The sequence below is a fragment of the Mustelus asterias genome, chromosome 3 (assembly GCF_964213995.1).
Source record: "Mustelus asterias chromosome 3, sMusAst1.hap1.1, whole genome shotgun sequence".
NCBI lineage: Eukaryota > Metazoa > Chordata > Chondrichthyes > Carcharhiniformes > Triakidae > Mustelus > Mustelus asterias.
The window spans coordinates 14876189-14897708 of record NC_135803.1 but is presented as its reverse complement, the minus strand read 5'-3'; the positions used below and the strand labels follow the sequence as shown (position 1 = coordinate 14897708).

At 40.8% G+C, this 21520-nt stretch overlaps 1 protein-coding gene across 1 annotated transcript in view; it reads left to right on the top strand.

The window, feature by feature from the left end:
- LOC144487191 (thioredoxin reductase-like selenoprotein T) overlaps positions 1–21179 on the top strand; it is a 33080-nt gene extending 11901 nt beyond the window's left edge. The window contains exons 2-6 of the mRNA XM_078205243.1: positions 6830–6940; positions 8997–9123; positions 13126–13213; positions 16318–16472; positions 17957–21179. Of these exons, the coding sequence (XP_078061369.1) occupies positions 6830–6940; positions 8997–9123; positions 13126–13213; positions 16318–16436 (445 nt within the window). The 3' untranslated portion in view covers positions 16437–16472; positions 17957–21179. The remainder of the gene's footprint in view (positions 1–6829; positions 6941–8996; positions 9124–13125; positions 13214–16317; positions 16473–17956) is intronic.
- Positions 21180–21520: the final 341 nt, after the last annotated feature.

Here is a 21520-nt window from a genome sequence, read left to right as displayed (position 1 = left end):
TGTATGAAGAGAGATTGAGTAGACCAGGCCTATACTCGCTAGAATTTAGAAACATGAGAGAAGATCTTGTTGAAACATCTGATATTGTCAAGAGGTTTGATATGAGGAGGGTGATTCTCCTGGCTCGGGAGTAGAACTAGCGAACACAGTCTCAGATGAAGGTGTATACCATTTAATGCTGAAATGAGAAGCAATTTCTGTACTCGGGAGGTTTGAATTTTTGTGATTGTTTACAAGACTGTTGAAGTGCAGTTGATGAATATATTCATGAAAGAAGTCGATAATTGTTTCGGGTTTTAAGGGATTTGGGAATAATATAGGAAGGTGAAATTGAGCTAGATGATTGGCCATAATTGTATTGCATGGCAAAGCAGGCTCGAGGAGCTGAATGGCGTACTTCTATTTCCTATGTTCTTCACAGCCAATTAAGTACTTAAGTGTAGTTACTGTTGTAATATCGGAAATGGTAATGCATTAAAGATTTGGCACTCCTTTGTTGAAAAGAAATCTCATTTTGAGCAGATGTCGGGAGAAAAATAACAAAATAGTTTGTGTTGATGTGTGCTTAGTCAGGTTTCAAAGTAAACTTGATTGCTGATTCTTGATGCTGCAACAGCAGCCTGGAATATGCTGGCAGAGTAATGCAGGTTATATTTAGGTTTGCAGGAAAATATAAAGCTCAGCAAAAGAAGCAATGGAAAGATTGCTTTTTCTCTGGTGCTATTTCAAAAGCAGAGAAATGAGTCAGAGGTTTACAGCATGGAAACAGGCCCTTCGGCCCAACTTGTCCATGCCACCGAGTGTTCCAGTAAATGCAGTCAGGGACAAAGCATCTATAAATGTGATGGGAGTTTCTGTGATATAGACTTGGACATACACAGGATCTGGAAAGCAATTGGAAAGCAAGCAAGTAAAGTGAAGCAGGATGACTCACTGATCAGAAGTGTATCATATACATTTTGTATTATTACATGTATCAAAGGAAGATCCTAAACTTGGAGTGACTGGTCCTTTTTTACAGAGCTGGTTGACTCTGAAGACTTTGCGAGTATCATTTTTGTTCTGAAACTTTAATTTTGCACCTGAATCCCAGTTTTACAATCTCACCACATTCATCATTTCCTTTGATATTTAAGTATCCATTTTAAAAAATGTATTTTATTCCATCACTGGTGTTCTCATATTGCTTATTCATTGAGGAACTAAAAAGAGTTGCTTGTAACTTGAGCTGCCACCCCTGTTTTAGAAAATGATGATGTGGAGATGCTGGCGTTGGATTGGGTGGGCACAGTAAGAAGTCTCACAACACCAGGTTAAAGTCCAACAGGTTTACTTGGAATCACAGGTCGGTGATGACGAAGCAGCGCTCTGAAAGCTCGTGATTCCAAATAACTCTGTTGGACTTTAACCTGGTGTTGTGAGACTTCTTACTTAGAAAGTGATCTGCAACACTTTATTGCATAGATCACAGAAACAAAAGATCTATTTCCTCCACCAATTCCCTTCTGAATCTATGTTAAAGTCAAATGTAGATTTCACTTTTTAAACACTGATTATATTTTGATCTTAAAAATACAGTTTGTCTTATTACCATTTGTGCCATCGGCAATTATCCCACCATCTTGTATTGCCTTATCCCCCTAAATTAATTGCAGTTGAGTTGGTTGCATCGCGAAACCCTGAAATATTTGAATTAGTCTCCTGAAATCTCAGAGAATCTCCATCTGTGGATGTGGTACCTGTTAGCTCTTGGATTGTCTGTTCCTGGGATAGAACTTTTCAGATTGATACCAATATTTGTACTAGAGCTAGTCCAAATCTCACTTTCCTTATTCTCAGAAATTTCTTGTACAAATGACACTGACAACATTTCACTTTTATGGTCAGTAAATCTCGAAACATCTGTACTTAATCTCCCTCTTTTTTTTCATGCCTGCCCTGTCAGAAAGCCCCTGGGATAATCTTTTTCCCCAGGTGGTTCCACGCACATTTACATTAACATATCTTTTGTGGAAAAAGAAAATAGTGCAGATTTGTACCTTTTTAGATTCTCAAATAAACTTGGATTTTACTGTGAACTAACCCGAGTGACACACATTACAAGATTTTGAATCTTTAGGTGCAGTTTACTTTTGACATATATATTGAGGAATTGTAATGATTTCCAGTTAACCTTAAGATAAGAAATGCAGACTAGTTTACCCTGTAGCTCTAATCCTCAATTACAGTGGAACTAAACAAGTTTAAATAAGTGCCCTTTTTGACTGTCTGATATTAACAACCTTTAAATTGTGGTCTTGTAAACTTTAGACCTGCTAAATCTGGGATCCCAATACTTGGAGCATCATGATTATTAACATTAGCTCTCTTTCAGTTGGGCTGCAGCTAACTAAATTTTAAGGACACCTTTAAGGTGTTCTTTAGTACATTTTAACTAAAGTTAATAGAGAGATCAGAACATAAGAACATAAGAAATAGGAGCAGAGTAGGCCATCTAGCCCTCGAGCCTGTTGAATTCCTGATTTCTTGTCTAGTAACTGCTTTAGAAGTGTGGTGAGGACTGATTTGAAGTTCAGCTGTGATTATATTATCCTTTCCTCACAAAGTTAAATTGTTCATCATTAGCCAAGAATTATAGAAAAAGAACTTGCATTTATAACATGTCTTATATGACCTTAATGCCCCAGAGGGATTTCTAGCTAATGAAGTACCTCCTTGGGGAAGTCATAGAAACATAGAAGATAGGAGCAGGAGGAGGTCACTTGACCCTTTGAGCCAGCTCCGCCATTCATTACGACCATGGCTGAACTCAATAGCCTAATCGTGCTTTTTCCCCATAACCTTTGATCCAGCCCCCTCTTGAATACATTCAGTGTTTTGGCATCAACTACTTCCTGTGGTAATGAATTCCACAGGCTCACCACTCTTTGGGTGAAGAAATGTCTCCTCAGCTCCGTCCTAAATGGTCTACCCTGAATCCTCAGACTGTGACCCCTGGTTCTGGAGTCACTCCTTTAATATGAGAAAAGGCTACTGCCGTGATGGGCAACCTAAACTAGTGAGTGGGTCACATGACTTACCCTCCTTCAACTCAATGGGCTGCAGAATTGAAATTGGGCTTGTTCACTAACCATGACTCCATGAATAGGATTAAATAAATTTAATACACGCTGAGTATTTCATAATGAGTTATAGAAAATGCTTAATCATTCACATATTAATAGAATAGAGGGTGGCACAGTGGTTAGCACTGCTGCCTCAACTCCAGGGACCTGAGTTCAATTCCAGTCTCAGGTGACTCTCTGTGTGGAGTTTACACTTTCTCCCTGTGTCTGCGAGGGTTTCCTCCGGGTGCTCCAGTTTCTTCCCACAATCCAAAGATCATAGAAACCCTACAGTACAGAAAGAGGCCATTCGGCCCATCGAGTCTGCACTGACCACAGTCCCACCCAGGCCCTACCCCCATATCCCTACATATTTTACCCGCTAATCCCTCTAATCTATGCATCCCAGGGCACTAAGGGGCAATTTTAGCATGGCCAATCAACCTAACCCGCACATCTATGGACTGTGGGAGGAAACTGGAGCACCCGGAGGAAACCCACGCAGACACGAGGAGAATGTGCAAACTCCACACAGACAGTGACCCAAGCCGGGAATCGAACCCAGGTCCCTGGAGCTGCTAACCACTGTGCTACCGTGCCGTCCTCCAAGATGTGCAGGTTAGGTGGATTGGCTATGTTAAATTACCTCTTAGCATCTCAAAATGTATAGGTTAGATAGGTTAGTCATGGTAAATGTGTGTGGTTGTGGGGAGCGGGCCTGGGTAAGATACTCTGTCAGAGTCAGTGTAGATTCCATGAGTCAAATGGCTCCATCTGCACTGTAGGGATTCTGAGACAACTATCAACTTCAAATGGTGCAAACAAAAGAACTATTTACAATTTGAATGCAGAGAGAGCACACAGCTATCAGGCAATCAGCGTGCACCTCACTTCACTTACCCTTGCTTTACATGTGTTTCACTTTAGTCATACCGGTAGGAACAAAACTACGCAGCCAGTAATCAGCAGAATGTGGCAAGCTTGCGCATAGACAATGGTCAACAAAATGTCTCGTCGGCTGCACTCAACCCAGATGGACTGCATGTGGCCCCTGGGCCACAGGTTGCCCTCCACTGGACGACTGCATTTTCTGTTTGACAATTAAATAAATAACCAGATGGTCCATTTTTAATGATATTGGCTTATGGATAATTATTGGTCAGGAAACCAGGAGAGTCAGGTTTACAGCATAGAAACAGGCCCTTCGGCCCAACTTGTCCATGCCACCCTTTTTAAAAAATAATTAAGCTAGTCCCAATTGCCTGTGTTTAGTTTATATCCCGTGATAGCCATCTTACTCATGTAACTGTCTAAATGCTTTTTAAAAGACAAAATTGTACCCCCCCCTCTACTACTACCTCTGGTAGCTTGTTTCAGACACTCACCACCCTCTGTGAAAAAATTTCCCCTCTGGACTCTTTTGTGTATCTCCCCCCTCATCTTAAACCTAGGCCCTCCAGCTTTAGACTCCCCTACCTTTGGGAAAAGATATTGACTATCTAGCTGATCTATACCCCTCATTATTTTATAGACCTCTAAAAGGTCATCCCTAAGCCTCCTACACTCCACAGAAGAAAATCCCAGTCTCTCCAGGCTCTCCTTATAACTCACACCTTCAAGTTCTGGTCGCATCCTAAAGTAAATTTTTCCTTCACTTTTACTGTTCCTCTTTTGTGAAAAAAATGGCGTAGAACTTTCACAATAACATGACAGAGTTAACTAAAACCAAAAGTCAAGTCTGAATATCAAAAAACGGGAATTTAAAGATGAGGAAATTTCTAAAAACAAGGAGGGAAGTTGCAATGTTTAGGGGTTTAGCAGGAGCATTTGTGTCCTTTTGTATCTCTCCCCCCTCATCTTAAACCTAGGCCCTCCAGCTTTAGACTCCCCTACCTTTGGGAAAAAATGTTAAGGCTGACAGCCTTAACATTCTGATGAAAAAGTATTGCTGCAGCTATGTTTTATGATTAAGATCCTTCAGATGTCACTAGAGGTATTTTATTAACTGGATCTCCCTCTCTCTCTCAACTCCACGTTTGTATTTATAGCACCCTTGTATCGAGCTTGTCCCAGATTTGTTCCTCTTCACATGAAGGATCCACACTCTTGATTTACAAGCACTCTAGTCAAACAATGACATGATGTGTATGGAAGCAGCTTGTTAGTTTTCATGCCTGCCTAAAATTCACTTCCTGATTTTCTTTGTCTCTTATTAATTCTCCTCGACTTGAGCGACCCGCACAAAGGTGTTCTCAAAATTTTTAACTTAAAAAAACTACAGAAACAACCATTTGAAATTGGAAATGATGAGCAGAGGCTACTGATCTGCATTTGTGTTTCTCGCTCCACCACCTGAACACTAAGGCATCGCTGCAATAATCTGGTTTTCAGGGGGAAAAAAATGCAATTGTCTAGGGCAATTAACATTCTCTCCACAATAACAGGCTTTCTCAGTTAATGGAAAACATGACTTGATCATTCAGTTCTCCCCCGTAGATCAAATGCAAGTGTTAGGAACTACGCACAGGGTCAATGTTCTCAACATTAAATAGTCATTTGGAGCCTAGGTTTTTTTTCCACTTCCAGCATCTGTTATGCCACACTGCTGAGTATTAGTCTTTCATGTTGGATTTAAATGGCTGTCTGCTATTTTTGCCACCGTGGCAATAAGGCCTAAGTGTTTTGTTTTGCGATGTACTGGCAGAGCTAATACGTTTCAACAATATTTTATCTTCATTTATTCTGTAATGTTGAACGTCGTTTGTGGTTACCTGATTAATGGAATCAAAAAGACCAGTCTGGCGCTCTGTCCGCTTTATCACGTTGGGTGTAGATGTTGTAAAATATGTAGCTCCCTTCTTTGGATTGCACTGCATTACGTCAGAAGTCGTAGCATGTGAACTATAACCTGTGCCATTTGTTCAATTTCCTCCCCATCCCCCTTTTCTGCAGATGCTTGATTCTTGCTGGGGTGCTGGCAGCTTCCTGGTCCCTCAATACATTAATCAGTCCTAGATTCTGAGGGGTGTGGACAGGATGGCGAGGAAGCAGCTGCTCCCTGTAGTTGATGGTTCACTAACGAGGGGGCATAATTTTAAGGAGAGCGGCAAGGGGTTTACAGGGGGATCTGACGAAAAACATTTTCACCCAGAGGGTGGTGGGAGTCTGGCATGTACTGCCTGGGAGGAGAGTAGAGATGGGGAACCTTTAAGTACATGGATGAGCACTTGAAATATCATAATGTTCAAGGCTAAGGGCCAAGTGCTGGAATGTGAGGTTAGTGTTGATTTAGTACAGATTTGTCGGTGCAGACTCGATGGGCTAATGGGCCTCTTCTGTATTATGTGACTCTTGGATGTGTAGAATATGCAACTGGGGAAAGCAGTGTAGCAGAATCTGTCCAACTGACTGTCCAATTATCAGTAATTAATGGCCATTAGGATAGGAAACTCTCGCTAATATTTAAATCCAGAACACTCGGATCAGCAGACGCATCAAATCTGACGTCTCCTGCTCTAGCCTTGTGTTGTATTGAATGAACAGTGTCATTATCCACAAGCCTATCAGGGGAGCTGCCAATTATAAAGCTAATGTTATCGTACTGTTTCAAAGCTTAAAATCTTCAGTTTTGCATTGACGTCCAAAGAATTCAGCGTATAAGGAAGACACCCTGCTGCAACAGATAATTTAATCCATTCAACTAATTGTATTTCTTTTCTCACTAGTATCTCCTGAGGATACAGGAAGGTGTTTGAGGAGTATACGCGGGTTATTAGCCAGCGGTATCCCGACATCCGTATTGAAGGAGAAAATTACCTTCCACAACCTATCTACAGGTAATTTCAGTTTTATGGTTGTTTTAAAATATGGATTCAGTTTTTGTTTGAAAAAATGACTTGCCTTTCTCCAATATCAGACTGTGGCAACCTTTTCCCTGGGTAATGATGGACAAATGTTCAAGCGCACACTGTTAGCATTACATGTGGATTTAGTTTTTTTTTGGACATGAACGCATGCCTTTTGCGACATTAGTTTCGAGGTGTCTGTTAGAGTTTGGATTGTAATTTTACTGACCTTAAGGAGCAGAAGGTAATTTCCTCAGAAATTTTCACAAAAAGCAATAATGCAAAAAAAAAAAGTCTGTATAACAAAAGCAAGGGTGGCACAGCATTAAGATTTGAGGAAGGATTTTGCAACTTGTTAGAGGCCTGACTAATTTAACACACCAATCAAATAAATGGTTTGAATGTTGGTTTGAAGGGGTGGTACAGTGGTTAGCCCCTCAGCGCCAGGGACCTGAGTTCAATTCTGGCCTCGGGTGATTGTCTGTGCGGAGTCTGCACGTTCTCACAGTGTCTGCGTGGGTTTCCTCCGGGTTCTCCGGTTTCATCCCACAGTCCAAAGATGTGCGGATTAGGTGGATTGGCCATGCCAAATTGCCCCTTAGTGTCAGGGGGACTAGCAAGGTAAATATGTGGAGTTACAGGGATAGGGCCTGGATGGGATTGTTGTCGGTGCAGACTCAATGGGCCTAATGGCCTCCTTCTGCACTGTAGTGTTTCTATGATTCTATTCTACGAATCAAATTGGCAACAGGAACTTTTGGATGGGTCATCTTCTCAGGGCGATACTGAAAGGTTTGTTTTGTTATAAAAGAGGCTGAATATAGTGTCAAAAGAGTGGAGTTTCCTGAGGTGATGCTTTGGCTTTATAGTTCACTGTTCAGACCCAGAATAATGTGTTCATTTATGCCTACTGTTATGAAAAATGTGCCAGGAAATGCAACCAGAGAGATTCCAGGTGTGAAGCTACAATCTTAATAAATCGTTCATTGAAGTTTGCAAAAATATTAAATGAGATCAATGTCACATATTACTTGAACGTGAGCCAGAAGTGTAAACCTGGGACATATAAATTTAAATTAATGGGGAGGAGATTTAAAATGGGTATGAAGAACATCTTCACTCAGTTGGATAAACGCTGGAAATGTGGCATGCAGGGTAGTAAAGGCAGGTACGTTAGAGATGTCCAAAATGCAGCTGGATGCTCTATTGACATTGTTGTGAGAGGCCTTATCACCGTGGGATGTTGGAAGGCATTTCATAGCCAATTTATTTAAAAAGGTCGTCCACTTTTATCATGTTAGCAGCTATCATAGCCAAATTCACACAGTAAGGTCCTCCAAATAGCTAAATTAAATAAACAATAAATCTCTTATTTGTTATTATTGCTGTGGGATAATGTTAGCCAAGGTACCGAAAACTCCATCTGCTTATTAGGATAGTGATGATGTGGCGATGCAGGCATTAGACTGGGGTGGGCACAGTAAGAAGTCTCTCAACACCAGGTTAAAGTCCAATAAGTTTGTTAGGTATCACGAGCTTTCGGAGCGCTGCTCCTTCCTCAGGTGAGTCAGCCAAGTAAACCTGTTGGACTTTAACCTGGTGTTGTGAGACTTCTTTCTTTGAATAGTACCACGGGATCTTTTATGTCTAATTAACAAGCAAATAGGATCTCTATTCAAAATCTTGCCCAAAAGACAGGACCTTTGATAATCCATTGCACATTCAGTATTGCACTACTTTGTCAACTTGGGTAAAGTGCTCAAGCTCTAAAGTTTGGATTAAAAGTACAACTTTGACTCCAGAATGAGGGCATTATCGCTGAACCAAGCTGAATGATGATTTGTTTCTCAATTTTTTTTCATAAGCTGTCTTATTGATCCAGTAGTTTAATGAACAGACTGATAAGAAGCATTGACCATGTTCCAGCAACTTGTGTTTTTCTGTTCTGATCAAGAGGTTTAGTATTGAGGAGCACAGAATAGAAAGCAAGACCATGTAACATAGCAAAGTATTTGACGTCAATCCTTTTGTATTTTCTTATTTACAGACACGTAGCATCCTTTCTATCAGTCTTCAAGCTGGTCTTAATAGGACTAATTATAGTTGGTAGAGACCCCTTTCCTAGTTTGGGCATTGAAGCACCTGGCATCTGGCACTGGAGTCAGCAGAACAAGGTAAAAGTAGTAGCAGAAAGAACTGCTACGGCTGTAGAAAATTTCTCCTCAAATGTAACATTTAAAAATGATTTGTACATTAGAATGTAAGTTGTGTTTATGTTGAACAATGCTCTATTTGTGCAACATAACTTGCCTGCATAGTTTAAGGATGTTTAACTAGCATTTTTTAAAATTCCCAAATCGGTCTTTTCCCTTGAATTGTCGTGCCAGGGGCAAACAATAATTGGGGAGGTGGCAGCGTAGTGGTATTTTCACTGGACCAATACAGAGATCAGGGTGTCCAGATTCGAATCCCATAGCAGATGGTGAAATTCGAATTTGATTTTTTTAAAAATGTGTCCATCGTCAATGGTTATAACCCATTTCGTTCACTAATTTCCTTTAGGGAAGGAAATCTGCTGTCCTTTCCTGGTTTGGTCTACATTTGACTCCAGATCCACCGCATTGTAGTTGACTCTTAAGTGTCCTCTGAAATGGACTAGCAAGCCACTCAGTTCAAGGGCAATTAGGGATGAGCAATAATCACCCCATGATTTAAAAAAAACTGAAGAGATCCAAATGTCCCTCTTTAGCTAGGTGGTTGGAGATCCATGAGAGCTGTGCACAGGACAACTGAGACTGGCAACTCAGCAGATTATAAGATCATGAATTCTACATGTGCAACATGTTTTGTCATTTTTAGAATTTGAGAAGTAACTTGTGGTTACTCTTGCTCAGTTCTGCAAACAGCATTTGTGTTCACCTATTAACAAATCATTTACAAACTTCCTGCTATAGGTTATTAGCTTGAAATTTAAATTTCTACCTAAAGTCGCTGAAGCTACCAGTCTTTTCACTGTGGTTGCAATTGGCATTATAAACGTGTTTGTATATTTAAGGGTTTTTTTGCTATTTAAAGTCCACACAACATTGTTTTAGACACAAAAGCAGAAAATGCTGGAAAATCTCAAGTTTGATAGCATCTGTGGAGAGAGAACAGAGCCAATTATTTAAGACTGAATGACCCTTTGTCATAGCTGAAGACAATAGAAACGCAGATGACATTTATACTGTTGTGGTAGGGGCTGGATAGAGAGCCAGTGGAATTTGGTTTTGTCGTATTGTTTTAGACACACTTACCACTGCTGTTGTTTTGACAGGCAGTTAGACAAAAGCTCACTGAAGTTGTACCTAGAACTACTTGACAACTCCATTGCAGTTTAGCAATGGTGCAGGAATTAGAACATTGGTAACCAGTGCACTGGACCACCAATCTCATGAAATGACCCAAAGTAGATGGCTGAAAATTATGATCTTTAACAAAGCAATTATTGCAGTATTGAGGTCGTAGTCATTGGCTCGTTGGCCCATCTTGTCCATGCTGCCCTTTTATTAACCACCATGCTAGTCCCAATTGCACGCATTTGGCTCATATTCCTCTTTGCCCATCTGACCCATGTAACTGTCAAAATGCTTTTTAAAAGACAAAATTGAACCCGCCTCTACTGCTACCTCTGGCAGCTTGTTCCAGACACTCGCCACCCTCTGTGTGAAAAAATTGCCCCTATGGACTCTTTTGTATCTCTTCCCTCTCACCTTAAACTTATGCCCTCTAGTTTTAGACTCCCCTACCAAGATGTTGACTATCTAGCTGATCTATGCCCTTCGCTATTTTATAGACCTCTATAAGATCACCCCTAAGCCTCCTACGCACCAGGGAAAAAATGTCCCAGTCTATTCAGCCTCTCCTTATAACTCAAACCATCAAGTCCCGGTAGCACCCTAGTTAATCTTTTCTGAACTCTTTCAGTTTAATAATATCCTTTATAATAGGGTGACCAGAACTGTACACAGTATTCCAAGTGTGGCCATACCAATCTTGTACAACTTCATCAAGACGTTCCAACTCCTGTATTCAATGTTCTGACCAATGAAACCAAGCATGCCAAATGCCTTCTTCACCACCCTGTCCACCTGTGAAAGTTAGAAAATTTACAGCACAGAGGAGGCCACCTGGTCCATCATCTCTATGTCAGCCAAAAGCAAGTTCCCCAGCCTAATTTTCAGCTCTTGTTCCATAAACCTTGGATGACAGAATCTAAAGTTATATCAAAAGTATTTTAAAAATATGATGAGGGTTTCCGCCATGATCACCCTTTCAGGTTATGACTCAGGAGTGGTGATGGAATACTCTCCACTTAACTGGATGAGTGCAGTTCCCAACAACACTCAAAAAGCTCAACTTCATCCAGGACATGCGCTCGATTGGTGCCCTTTCCACAAACATTTACTCCCACCATCACTGATGCACAGTGGCAGCAGTGTTTCACCATCTGCAAGTTGCACTGCCAAGAACTCACCAAGGCTCCTTAGACAACCCCTTCCAAGCCCATGACCACCACTGTCTAGAAAGTACAAGGACAGCGGACACATGGGAACACCATCCCCTGGAGGTTCCCCTCCAAGCCACCCACCATCCTGATTTGGAAAGGTATCTCCGTTCCTAAAAGGCCACTGGGTCAAAATCCTGGAATTCCCTCCTAATGTGGGTGTACCTACACAAGGTCTGCAGTGATTCAAGAAGGCAGCTCACCACCACCTTCTCGAGGGTAATTGGGGATGCTGGCCTAGCCAGCGATGCCCACATCCCATGAGTGAATAAAACATTTGCTTACCATAGCTGCAAACTTGAGCTCTTTTGCTGCCACAATCAGTGGTTAATGGTAGGGCTGCCTGCATGAACATCCCTCTTTAAAAACCAGAGCATTTTTTGTGTTTGTGGAAGCTGAACAATACGGAACTAAATAGTTCCGATAAGTTTACTGCTATTCCCTGCCACCGGATGGTGCCTGCATTTGATGCTTGAACAAAATGGACCACTTCAGAAGAGGGTGTATGCAATTATTTATGTGAAAGGTTTTTTGATGGGATTTAAATATTGTTTAAAGGATATTCGACATTTGGTTCTGGACCTCGTTGACAGAACATATAGGGTGGCACGGTGGCACAGTGGTTAACACTTTTGTCTCACAGCGCCAGGGACCCGAGTTTGAACCCTGGCTTGGGTCATTGTCTGTGTGGAGTTTGCACGTTCTCCCCGTGTCTGCGTGGGTTTCCACCCACTGTCCAAAGGTGTGCAGGTTAGGTAAATTGGCCATGCTAAATTGTCCCTTAGTGCCAGGGGGGGGGGCGCGAGCTAGGGTAAATGCATGAGGTTATGGGGATAGGCCCTGGGTGGGATTGTGGTCGGTGCAGACTTGATGGGCTGATTGGCCTCTTTCTGCATTGTAGGGATTTCTATGAAATCTTCCTGTAAAATAAAATATCTTGTAGTTCTGGATAGCTTCATCTGTGGGATGCTTTTGTGCCAAGACTTCTCTGATTTTAATGCATTTAGGGTTATCAAAATATGACCCCATATATTTTGAGATTCTTCCCAATCTTTTTCTTTCTCACCCTTTCCTTCACCCACTTAATACCTCTGAAGATGCTTGAAGGACAGAGTTACAGCGGAAACCATTATTCTTTCACTGCCTAGGTGGTCACTCTTCATGTGTGAGGCTGATTATTGACGAATGGCCTCCTGGCTGAGCATAGTGCCTACAGCTGAACCCTGTCTCACAGGAGTCAGGGTAATGTCATTCGCAGCAGGTTCCTGGGCTGATTTTCTTTGTCAGCCCTGAAATATTGACACCAATTGCTGCATCATTGGCTGAGGTGATACAGCACAGACTTAGATTCAAACCTGTAGCCTACTGTAAATATCCTGTTCTGGATTCCCTCATACCCTCCTTGTCTCTATTATTGGTGCCATTAATTTGCCTTCTGCAGTATCTATAATCCCAATAAATCATTGGATTTTCTGTTTCAATGCATTTCTTGTGACCTATTTTTAACCTGACTTCAGACAACACTAACTGCAAAAAACGTGTAGCTGTGAAATGTAATGGATATTGGGAAATATTTCAAATAAAGCCATTGCACTAAAACTGATTACATGCATTTTACTTTTTTATTTAGATCTATGCATGCATGATGGTGTTCTTCCTTAGTAACATGATTGAAAATCAGTGTATGTCTACTGGTGCATTTGAGATTACATTAAATGGTAAGTAATAATATTGACACTATATCTTTACTGCATCTGTTTCCTATTTAAATATGGCAATTCGGTAAATTTTTAAAAACAAACCCTAAAGCTGAACTAAATTGTACATCAGTGAAAAACAGGTGAGCATAAACTGGGCAGCAGTATCTTTTGTTAAGTAATTTTAACACAGGCGGCACAGTGGCACACTGCCTCGCAGCACCAGGAACCTGGGTTCGATTCCTGGCTTGGGTCACTGTCTGTGCGGAGTCTGCACGTGCTCCCCATGTTTGTGTGGGTTTCCTCCGGGTGCTTCGGTTTCATCCCACAGTCCGAAAGACGTGCTGGTTAGGTGCGTTGGCCATGCTAAATTCTCCCGCTGTGAACCCGAACAGGCATCGGAGTGTGGCGACTAGGGGATTTTCACAGTAACCTCTTTGCAGTGTTAATGTAAAAGTACTTGTGACACTAATAAATAAACTTCAAAAACACCATTTTGAAAAATCCCAGAAATGAGAAAAGGAAAGTACTGATAACAGTTTGAATCTCAAATGTTGCCAGATTGGGCATGTTGCAGCCCTTGGGACTCGACGTCGAGTTTGGCAACTTTAGATTGATTATTCTCTTCCATCTTAAACCCACCCCACTCTTTTTAATATTCCAAACATGTATTGCCTCAATGCAAAACATCTCCTCCCCCTCTCATAGCAAATGACAGTTTCTCTGTCATTTCTTAAAGTTGCTACTTTTTGTTGCGATTTCTATAAACCTAAACTGTCCTTTCATTTCTGACGAAGAGTCTATGACTCAAAACGTTAATTAACCCTGTTTCTCTCCTGATAGATGCTAGCAGACCTGCTGAGTTTTTCCAGTGTCCCCTGTTCTCATAAATATAGATAAGCTCGTTTTATCATTTTCTCCTTGTTTGAACAGAACTGTTTCATTTTTTACACTTCAATTCCTTGGAAACCATTTACATATCAAATGATGATCGAGAGATCATAAGCAGAGATTTTCCATTTCATCTCTGATTTTCTTCAGTAATTTAGAACAATAAACAGGACACATTGACTTGCACACTATTGCTAAAAGAATGGACTAATAGCTGTATACCAAGTAATTAAAGTAAATTTCTTTGATATTTAAGTCCTCTACATTGGCACATTTCCGCTGTGACAGTAGATCCCATTTGGTCAAGAGTGGGCGGCACGGTGGCACAGTGGTTAGCACTGCTGCCTCATGGCACCAGGGACCCAGTTTGATTCCTGGCTTGGATCACTCTGTGTGGAGTTTGCACGTTTTCCCCGTGTCTGCATGGGTTTCCTCCGGGTGCTCCGGTTTCCTCCCACAGTCCAAAGATGTGCATGTTAGGTTGATTGGCCATGCTAAATTGCCCCTTCGTGTCCGGGATGCATAGATTAGAGGGATAAGCGGAGTAAATATGTTGGGTATGGGGATAGGGCCTGGGTGGGATTGTGGTCAGTGCAGACTCGATGGGCCGAATGGCCTCCTTCTGCACTGTGGGGATTCTATGATTCAAGTTACTTTTGTGCAATTGATATTTTCTCTGCTGAACCACAATTCTGCAACACTTCATTGTCAACTCTTGTTGCTTGATGTGTTTATCTTAAATATTCACAGAAATACATTAATAACTGTAGCAAAACAGGAGTAATATAGAAGGAACAGCTGATTACCAGCAGTGAAAGTGGTGGATGGATGCTGTCTAAGTTGGGAGGTAGCGGGGGCAAGCTTTGTTTTCTCAGAAAGAGTGACGTTTATTTATTTTTATGGGTTTAGGATAAATCTCATTTCAAGAATCTTGGCTCTGTTTACCTGATGGACCATTGTAATTTTTATGCCATTATGGGAAAGCCACTGGCTGCTCTTTTGATCCTTTCTGTCCACTATCATGCTGATTAGGGCAATACTGTGAGGGCACAATGGATTCAGGAACTGCTGTCAGTTTTTTGGAAATTACATTTCCGAAGGATCAGGGGCGACCTGATAGAAGTCTACAAGATTATGAGGGGCATGGACAGAGTGGATAGTCAGAAGCTTTTTCCCAGGGTGGAAGAGTCAATTACTAGGGGGCATAGGTTTAAGGTGCGAGGGGTAAGGTTTAAAGGAATTGTACGAGGCAAGTTTTTTTTACACAGGTTGGTGGGTGCCTGGAACTCGTTGCCGGAGGAGGTAGTGGAAGCAGATACGACAGTGACATTTAAGGGGTGTCTTGACAAATACATGAGTAGGATGCGAATTGAGGGATACAGCCCCCAGAAGAGTAGGGGGTTTTAGTTCAGTCGGGCAGCATGGTCGGTGCAGGCTTGGAAGGCTGAAGGGCCTGTTCCTGTGCTGTAATTTTCTTTGTTCTTTGACCCAGCTGCTTGGAGTTGTCTGATGACACCAAGAGGAGACTCAGTTTACTCCCCCCACCCACCATCTTTTGCATATCAGGAGAGCCCCAATTTTTCTTTGTTCTACACTTAAGATTGAGCTTAAATTAGAAAATTGCCTATTGTGTATGAGTGAACTTGTGTGCAACATTTAAAGGAGAACATATCATAAATGTAGAAGTGCCACCCAGGGTGTCAGTTGCAGAGCAATATTCAAACAGATTTTCTGATTAGTCATTATTTATACAAACTGTGCCCTGCATACCGATGCAGGTAACCAATCATGGATACCTACTTCATGAAGTCATGTCGGTATGTCTGTGAGGAATTATGTTCAATTGCGTGATAAATGTGTTCCAACATGTTCCACTGTATTAGCATAAACTAGCAAGCAAAGTTTCCTGAACACACAATAATAATATGATCAGACAGAACCACAGCCCTCAGCAGCAATTCCCCTTGTGAATGGGACTATTTCTTGGTAATGTTTGACACACACAACGTTTGATTCACACGACAAAGCTAGACCTCAAACTCAGCCAAAAGCTTCACAAAATAGCTTTCATCCATTACAATATCCTGTGCTTGTATTTTGGGATAGGATTTGTACATTTTGTTTTTTTTTGTAGATTTGAACTAGTTGTCCTCCCAGGTCTGAAGTTCTCCTGGTCATATCCAAAGTGTTGATAATTAATGTTTAGCGTGCTTTTTATTCTATTCTTCTTTTAGATGTCCCAGTGTGGTCCAAACTCGAGTCTGGCCATCTTCCATCCATGCAACAACTTGTGCAGATTCTGGACAATGAAATGAAACTCAATGTACACATGGATTCAATCCCACTTCATTGATCTTAGCTAGATCTTAAGGCATTGGAAAGCCTTTCTGTGAGTAATCCTGTCAGGTGTAAAAAATGTTGTTTAATGTGTGAATTATATTTGGAGAAATATCTTTTAAATAGAGCATCCATTTCATCCTAACTACCATTGATTTCTTGGGATATTTACTTTTTATCATCAACTCTCGAGTATAAATGAAACAAGACTAACTACTTGAAAACGTGACCTGCCCTGTACTTCTAAAGCTTTTCTCAGGGAGAGGAATATTCTTCTGTTTGCAAGGAAGGAGAGAAAATAATTGGATTTTGAGTGGGAGGGATCATCCCGGGGAATAGGGAAAGCGTTTGAAGGCATGGTCAAACATGCGATAGGGAGCGTGGTGTTGAGATAGAGACATCAATGGGGATCTGATTAAATGAGTGGTCATGAATGACATTGTGTGTGGGGGGGGGGGGGGGGGGGAGAGCGGTGGTGGGTGGCTGGGAGCGGTGGTGGGTGGCTGGGAGCGGTGGTGGGTGGCTGGGAGCGGTGGTGGGACAATGAATAAATCACTTGACAAAACAGGTTGAGCAGGCATGGCCGTCATGGGGTATGAGAATCTTGAAATCAGTTTGCAGGGACTATGGAGGCCAAGTCATGGGATAGTTTGACCCAGGCTGCAGAACACAGGCTGCACTGTATAAATGAATTATAATTTGTGACCAATTGAAGGTCCCACCTAGCAGAATGGAGCAATAGACAGGAGATGAATGACCAGTTATTTTAATTTTGCTCATCATATTTGGGAAGAACATTGGTTCAGACCCAGGAACAGCTTCCTGATTTTCAAATGCTGCCATGAATGTTTTACGGTTCTCCTAATGGCACAGTGGTTAGCACTGCTGCCTCACAGCGTCAGGGACCTGGGTTCAATTCCAGCATCGGGTCACTGTCTGTATGGAGTTTGCATGTTCTCCCCGTGTCTGCGTGGGTTTCCTCCGGTTTTCTCTCTCACTCCAAAGATGTGCGGGTTAGGTTGATTGGCCATGCTAAATTGACCCTAGTGTCCGGGGGATTAGCAGTGTAAATGCGAATATGGCCTGGGTGGGATTGTGATTGGTGCAGACTCGTTGGGCAAAATGGCCTCCTGTACTGTAGGGATTCTATGATAATCAGGCTGACCAGGTTTTTAGTGTTTTATCCAAAGAACAGCACTTAAAATCACTTAGCACTGAGCATTGCACTAACTTAGATTCATAACCGAGTGAGTGTCAAGCCCACTGCATGTGATCCAGAGGTGATCATGATACTGGTTGAACTAAGCTGACAGTTGATTTACAAACCTGGGGCGATTGCATGATAACTGATCTTCATTAAAGAGAGGTGATATTTTATATCATTGAAATATTTAACTAGCTATTGGCATCTCATCATTTACAGGCACTACAAACGTTCTTGTATTTCAGAGTACACGTAACTAATTGTGCAGCCTCAGTTATTGAAAGGCGCAAGTCAAAAGTTCTAATTTCTTACTCTATCTTTTAACCTTGCAGGTATTTTAGCGGATGTTTTCTAACAAGGGTAAGACTGATGGCTATGAAGGACTGCACTTAAAGCAGCTTTGACTGTTTGTGCGGTCTGGATGTTCCTCACATCAGTCCTACCGAGCCTTCGAAAACCTTCTCTTAAAAATGGAAAGGACTTCAGTGCTCGGATACACTGATCATGTTCACCTTGTAGTGTACTGCACATACATCAAATTGTAATATGAACATAGTTTCTTTTTTTATATGTAATTTAATATGACTTTGTGGCAACATTTAATGAAATAATACAGATGGCAAATAACAGTTATTTTGTGTTTTAAATGAGTGGTATACTATAAATTTTATGTTTGATATTGTAATTTAGAATTTAATTATAATTTAAATGCAGGTGCATTTTAACCGGTAATCCGGATGAAAATCTATTCAAGTCCACTCTAGTCGGCTAAAGTTTATCTTGTACCCAGTGCAAGTGTTGTTAATTTGAAACGATACCCTGAAATATTTGCCAACAAGGAAAATGCTTTTTTTTAATGCCCTATCCCAGAGCTTCCAAGTAGCGTGAACACTGTTTTTCATACGATAGAGCAAACAGCAATTTCCATTTATCTTTTTTAAGAAACTAAACTTGGGATTTAATTGTGTCAGTCTTGCTTCAGGAGGTGTAACTAGCCAGGTAGAAAGATTAATACTGGTGGAGTGCTGCCTAAAGTCAGTCCAAGCATGTCTTTGATTGCAAATGGAATAATATAACCTGAGCTTAGAAAATCGGAAAGCTAACAGATGTAAGAATCAAAATATCAAGTTTTAACACACTTTAGTGTTAGAAATTGAAATTGGAATTTAAAAGGACGGAGAGGAAGAAAAATCCCTCGGATTTAATTGGAATGCACAATTAGTCCTTGACAAGTTCGGATCAACTGTAAACTGGCCATTGAACTCGTTAGTAAGGGTAATAACAGCAATGAAGAAAATCACACGTGGCCAGCATTTCTGAAATCTATTTGAAATAAAATGGAGGGCACATTTTGGTTGGCCAAAATTCAATTTGATAATGCTACTGCTAACGCTTTGGGATTTTGTTTTTCTGTCTGCTTTTGATTATTTGTGTACCTGCGGCAGAATTTGATATGAACTTTTGCCAATGCATCGGATATTTCTTTGTGAATCTCCTGATTCACATCTGATGTTTTGTTGGAAGTGGAGATACCCACAACATTCCCTGAATATCTCGAACTTTGAGATGTCCCAGTTAAATATCTTGAATATTTCTAATACCCTAGACCACCACCTGACAGTCTATTAATTTGTAGTATCAAATGGAATATAAAATAAGTCAATTCAGTGAATTATTGGTTACCACTCACTACACATTTGAGGGGTAAATGGAAAGAAGCCTCAGCAGCCCCTGGACACCATGCCTAGTAATGTCATAAATTCTCAACAAATCTTCTCTCCCCGCCATCTAAGTTTTTTTTTGAGGAGGTGGAGCAGTGATGATGGTGAGGAGCAAGGATAAACATCACAAATTGCGTCACCAGTCATAAAGATATTCCTCTCACAAAATCAGTACGATCCTGATGTATCAGATATTCAAACAAATTATTTTATACTTGGTCACTGTGCTGAAAGACTTGAGATGAGATCGCCAGCATGCGACTTTTGCAGCTTGACTTGCTGTACAATATTTTCTTCATCAATATAGATGATTTCAAACAATATGTATCTTTGCATTCTGTACTATCTTAAATCCATTAGAAAATGCACTTTATTTTTAAAGAGTATTTGATACCTTTCCTTTTTAAAAAAAAAAAATCCCTTTGGTCATAGTTCTGCATATAAATGAGAAAAAAAGTGTAATTATTCCTAATATTGCTGAAAGATTTGAATTGCTTTAAATCTTTGAATTCACATGATGTACGAATGTCTTGTCGACTGAGTGTATTTTGAACATTCATGTGTTGTGTTGCTCTCCTTGGCAATTTGCTTACAGTTTTTTCCCCTCTGCTTTATCTGAAATAACGTTTTTGTCTCGCCAAGACCATCTCGATTATCTTGTTGTTTTGAGTTCTCATCTTTTGCAGAACAAGTTGCAAAATGTCATCCTTAGTAAATTTCTTCACAAAACCTTTCAATAAAGTCTGCTTTTGAGACATGAGGGCATTGCTTTCACCAAGATGCTTCATTATGGTGACTTTTCTAAAACAAGTAAATTGAAGAAGACTGCATTTATCTTTGTGTCCTCTTTATTCCATTCCTTCTGCCATCAAAATGTTATGACTTTATACACCTTTCCTCGCTGACCTGGTATGAGCACAAATTCCACCTTAGGACTTGATTAAACCATAAATAAGCTGATGGCCTAGAAAACATGTTGAGTAACAGCCAGATTTAGGGTAAATCAGTGTGTTTTATATTTAGTCATGCAGTTGGAGTGTTCATTCTTAATGATATAGTCATATATTGTAATCAGAGACTGGGCTGCATCTCAACCAGGTTAAAAATTGCCACTTAGTGTCCTGAGATGCGTAGATTAGAGGGATTAACGGGTAAAATATGTAGGGATATGGGGGTGGGGCCTGGGTGGGATTGTGGTCGGTGCAGACTCGATGGGCCGAATGGCCTCTTTCTGTACTGTAGGGTTTCTATGATATCTATGATATCAACCATTCTGCTTTTGTCCAGTCTAGGCAGTCAGGGTTTTGGTGGAAGTGTTCAGGCTGTAACAAGTTACGCAATGCCAGTTTGTATTGGGTGAATCAATTAGGTTAGTCCCAACTCCCATTATTTTGTTGGCTCTGAAGTTTAAATTATTTATGCCTTCTCTATCGGATCTAAAACCTGAGCCCACTTTTCTCCTCACAATTGCTACTTTGTGTAATTAAAAGAAAATCTTTGGAGAAAGACTCAGTTGCATCTTTCCATTGCTGACCTTGGGAAAGGTTGATCTTTCTGCAATCTTCTGAAGTAAGGGTTTCAAATTTTTAATGAATCAATTCTCTTTGCATTTACTGATTGAGATGTTTCCTGTGGCCCAAGAGGCTGTTCAAGAATAGTTTTAAAAGCTAGAAGGAGAAATGTCTTTGCAGTCTAGTGCTTGTTTGTTTCCCACTAAACGCTCAGTCGAAATGTATTCTATACTGTTATGTATAACGTGTGTAATAGAGGAGACTGTTTTGCGTCATCCCCATCAAGTATATCTTAAAAGCTTTGTGCCTGAAGATATAATTTACTGGCTGTCTTTGTGTTCTTGTATGTTTGCATTCATGCCCAATGGTTCCTGGCCCCCAATGATTTTGAAGGAAGAAGGCACTGTGTTGCACCTTGTATGACTCTAAAATAGGACTGTCTGTTCTGCTCAGTGCCTTTTTATACTTGCAAATTATCAAAAACTTAAATTGATAAAAATCCCCAACCACAATAGAAATGGAGTCAAATTATCTTTTCACAATCCGCTATGTTGTGGGTGCTCTTTCAGGCCTATACTCTACTTCAGTTTCTATTAATTTAACATGTCCTTTCTGCCTGACATATAATTAACAAGATTGGGACGACTCAGGCAGTTGATGACTT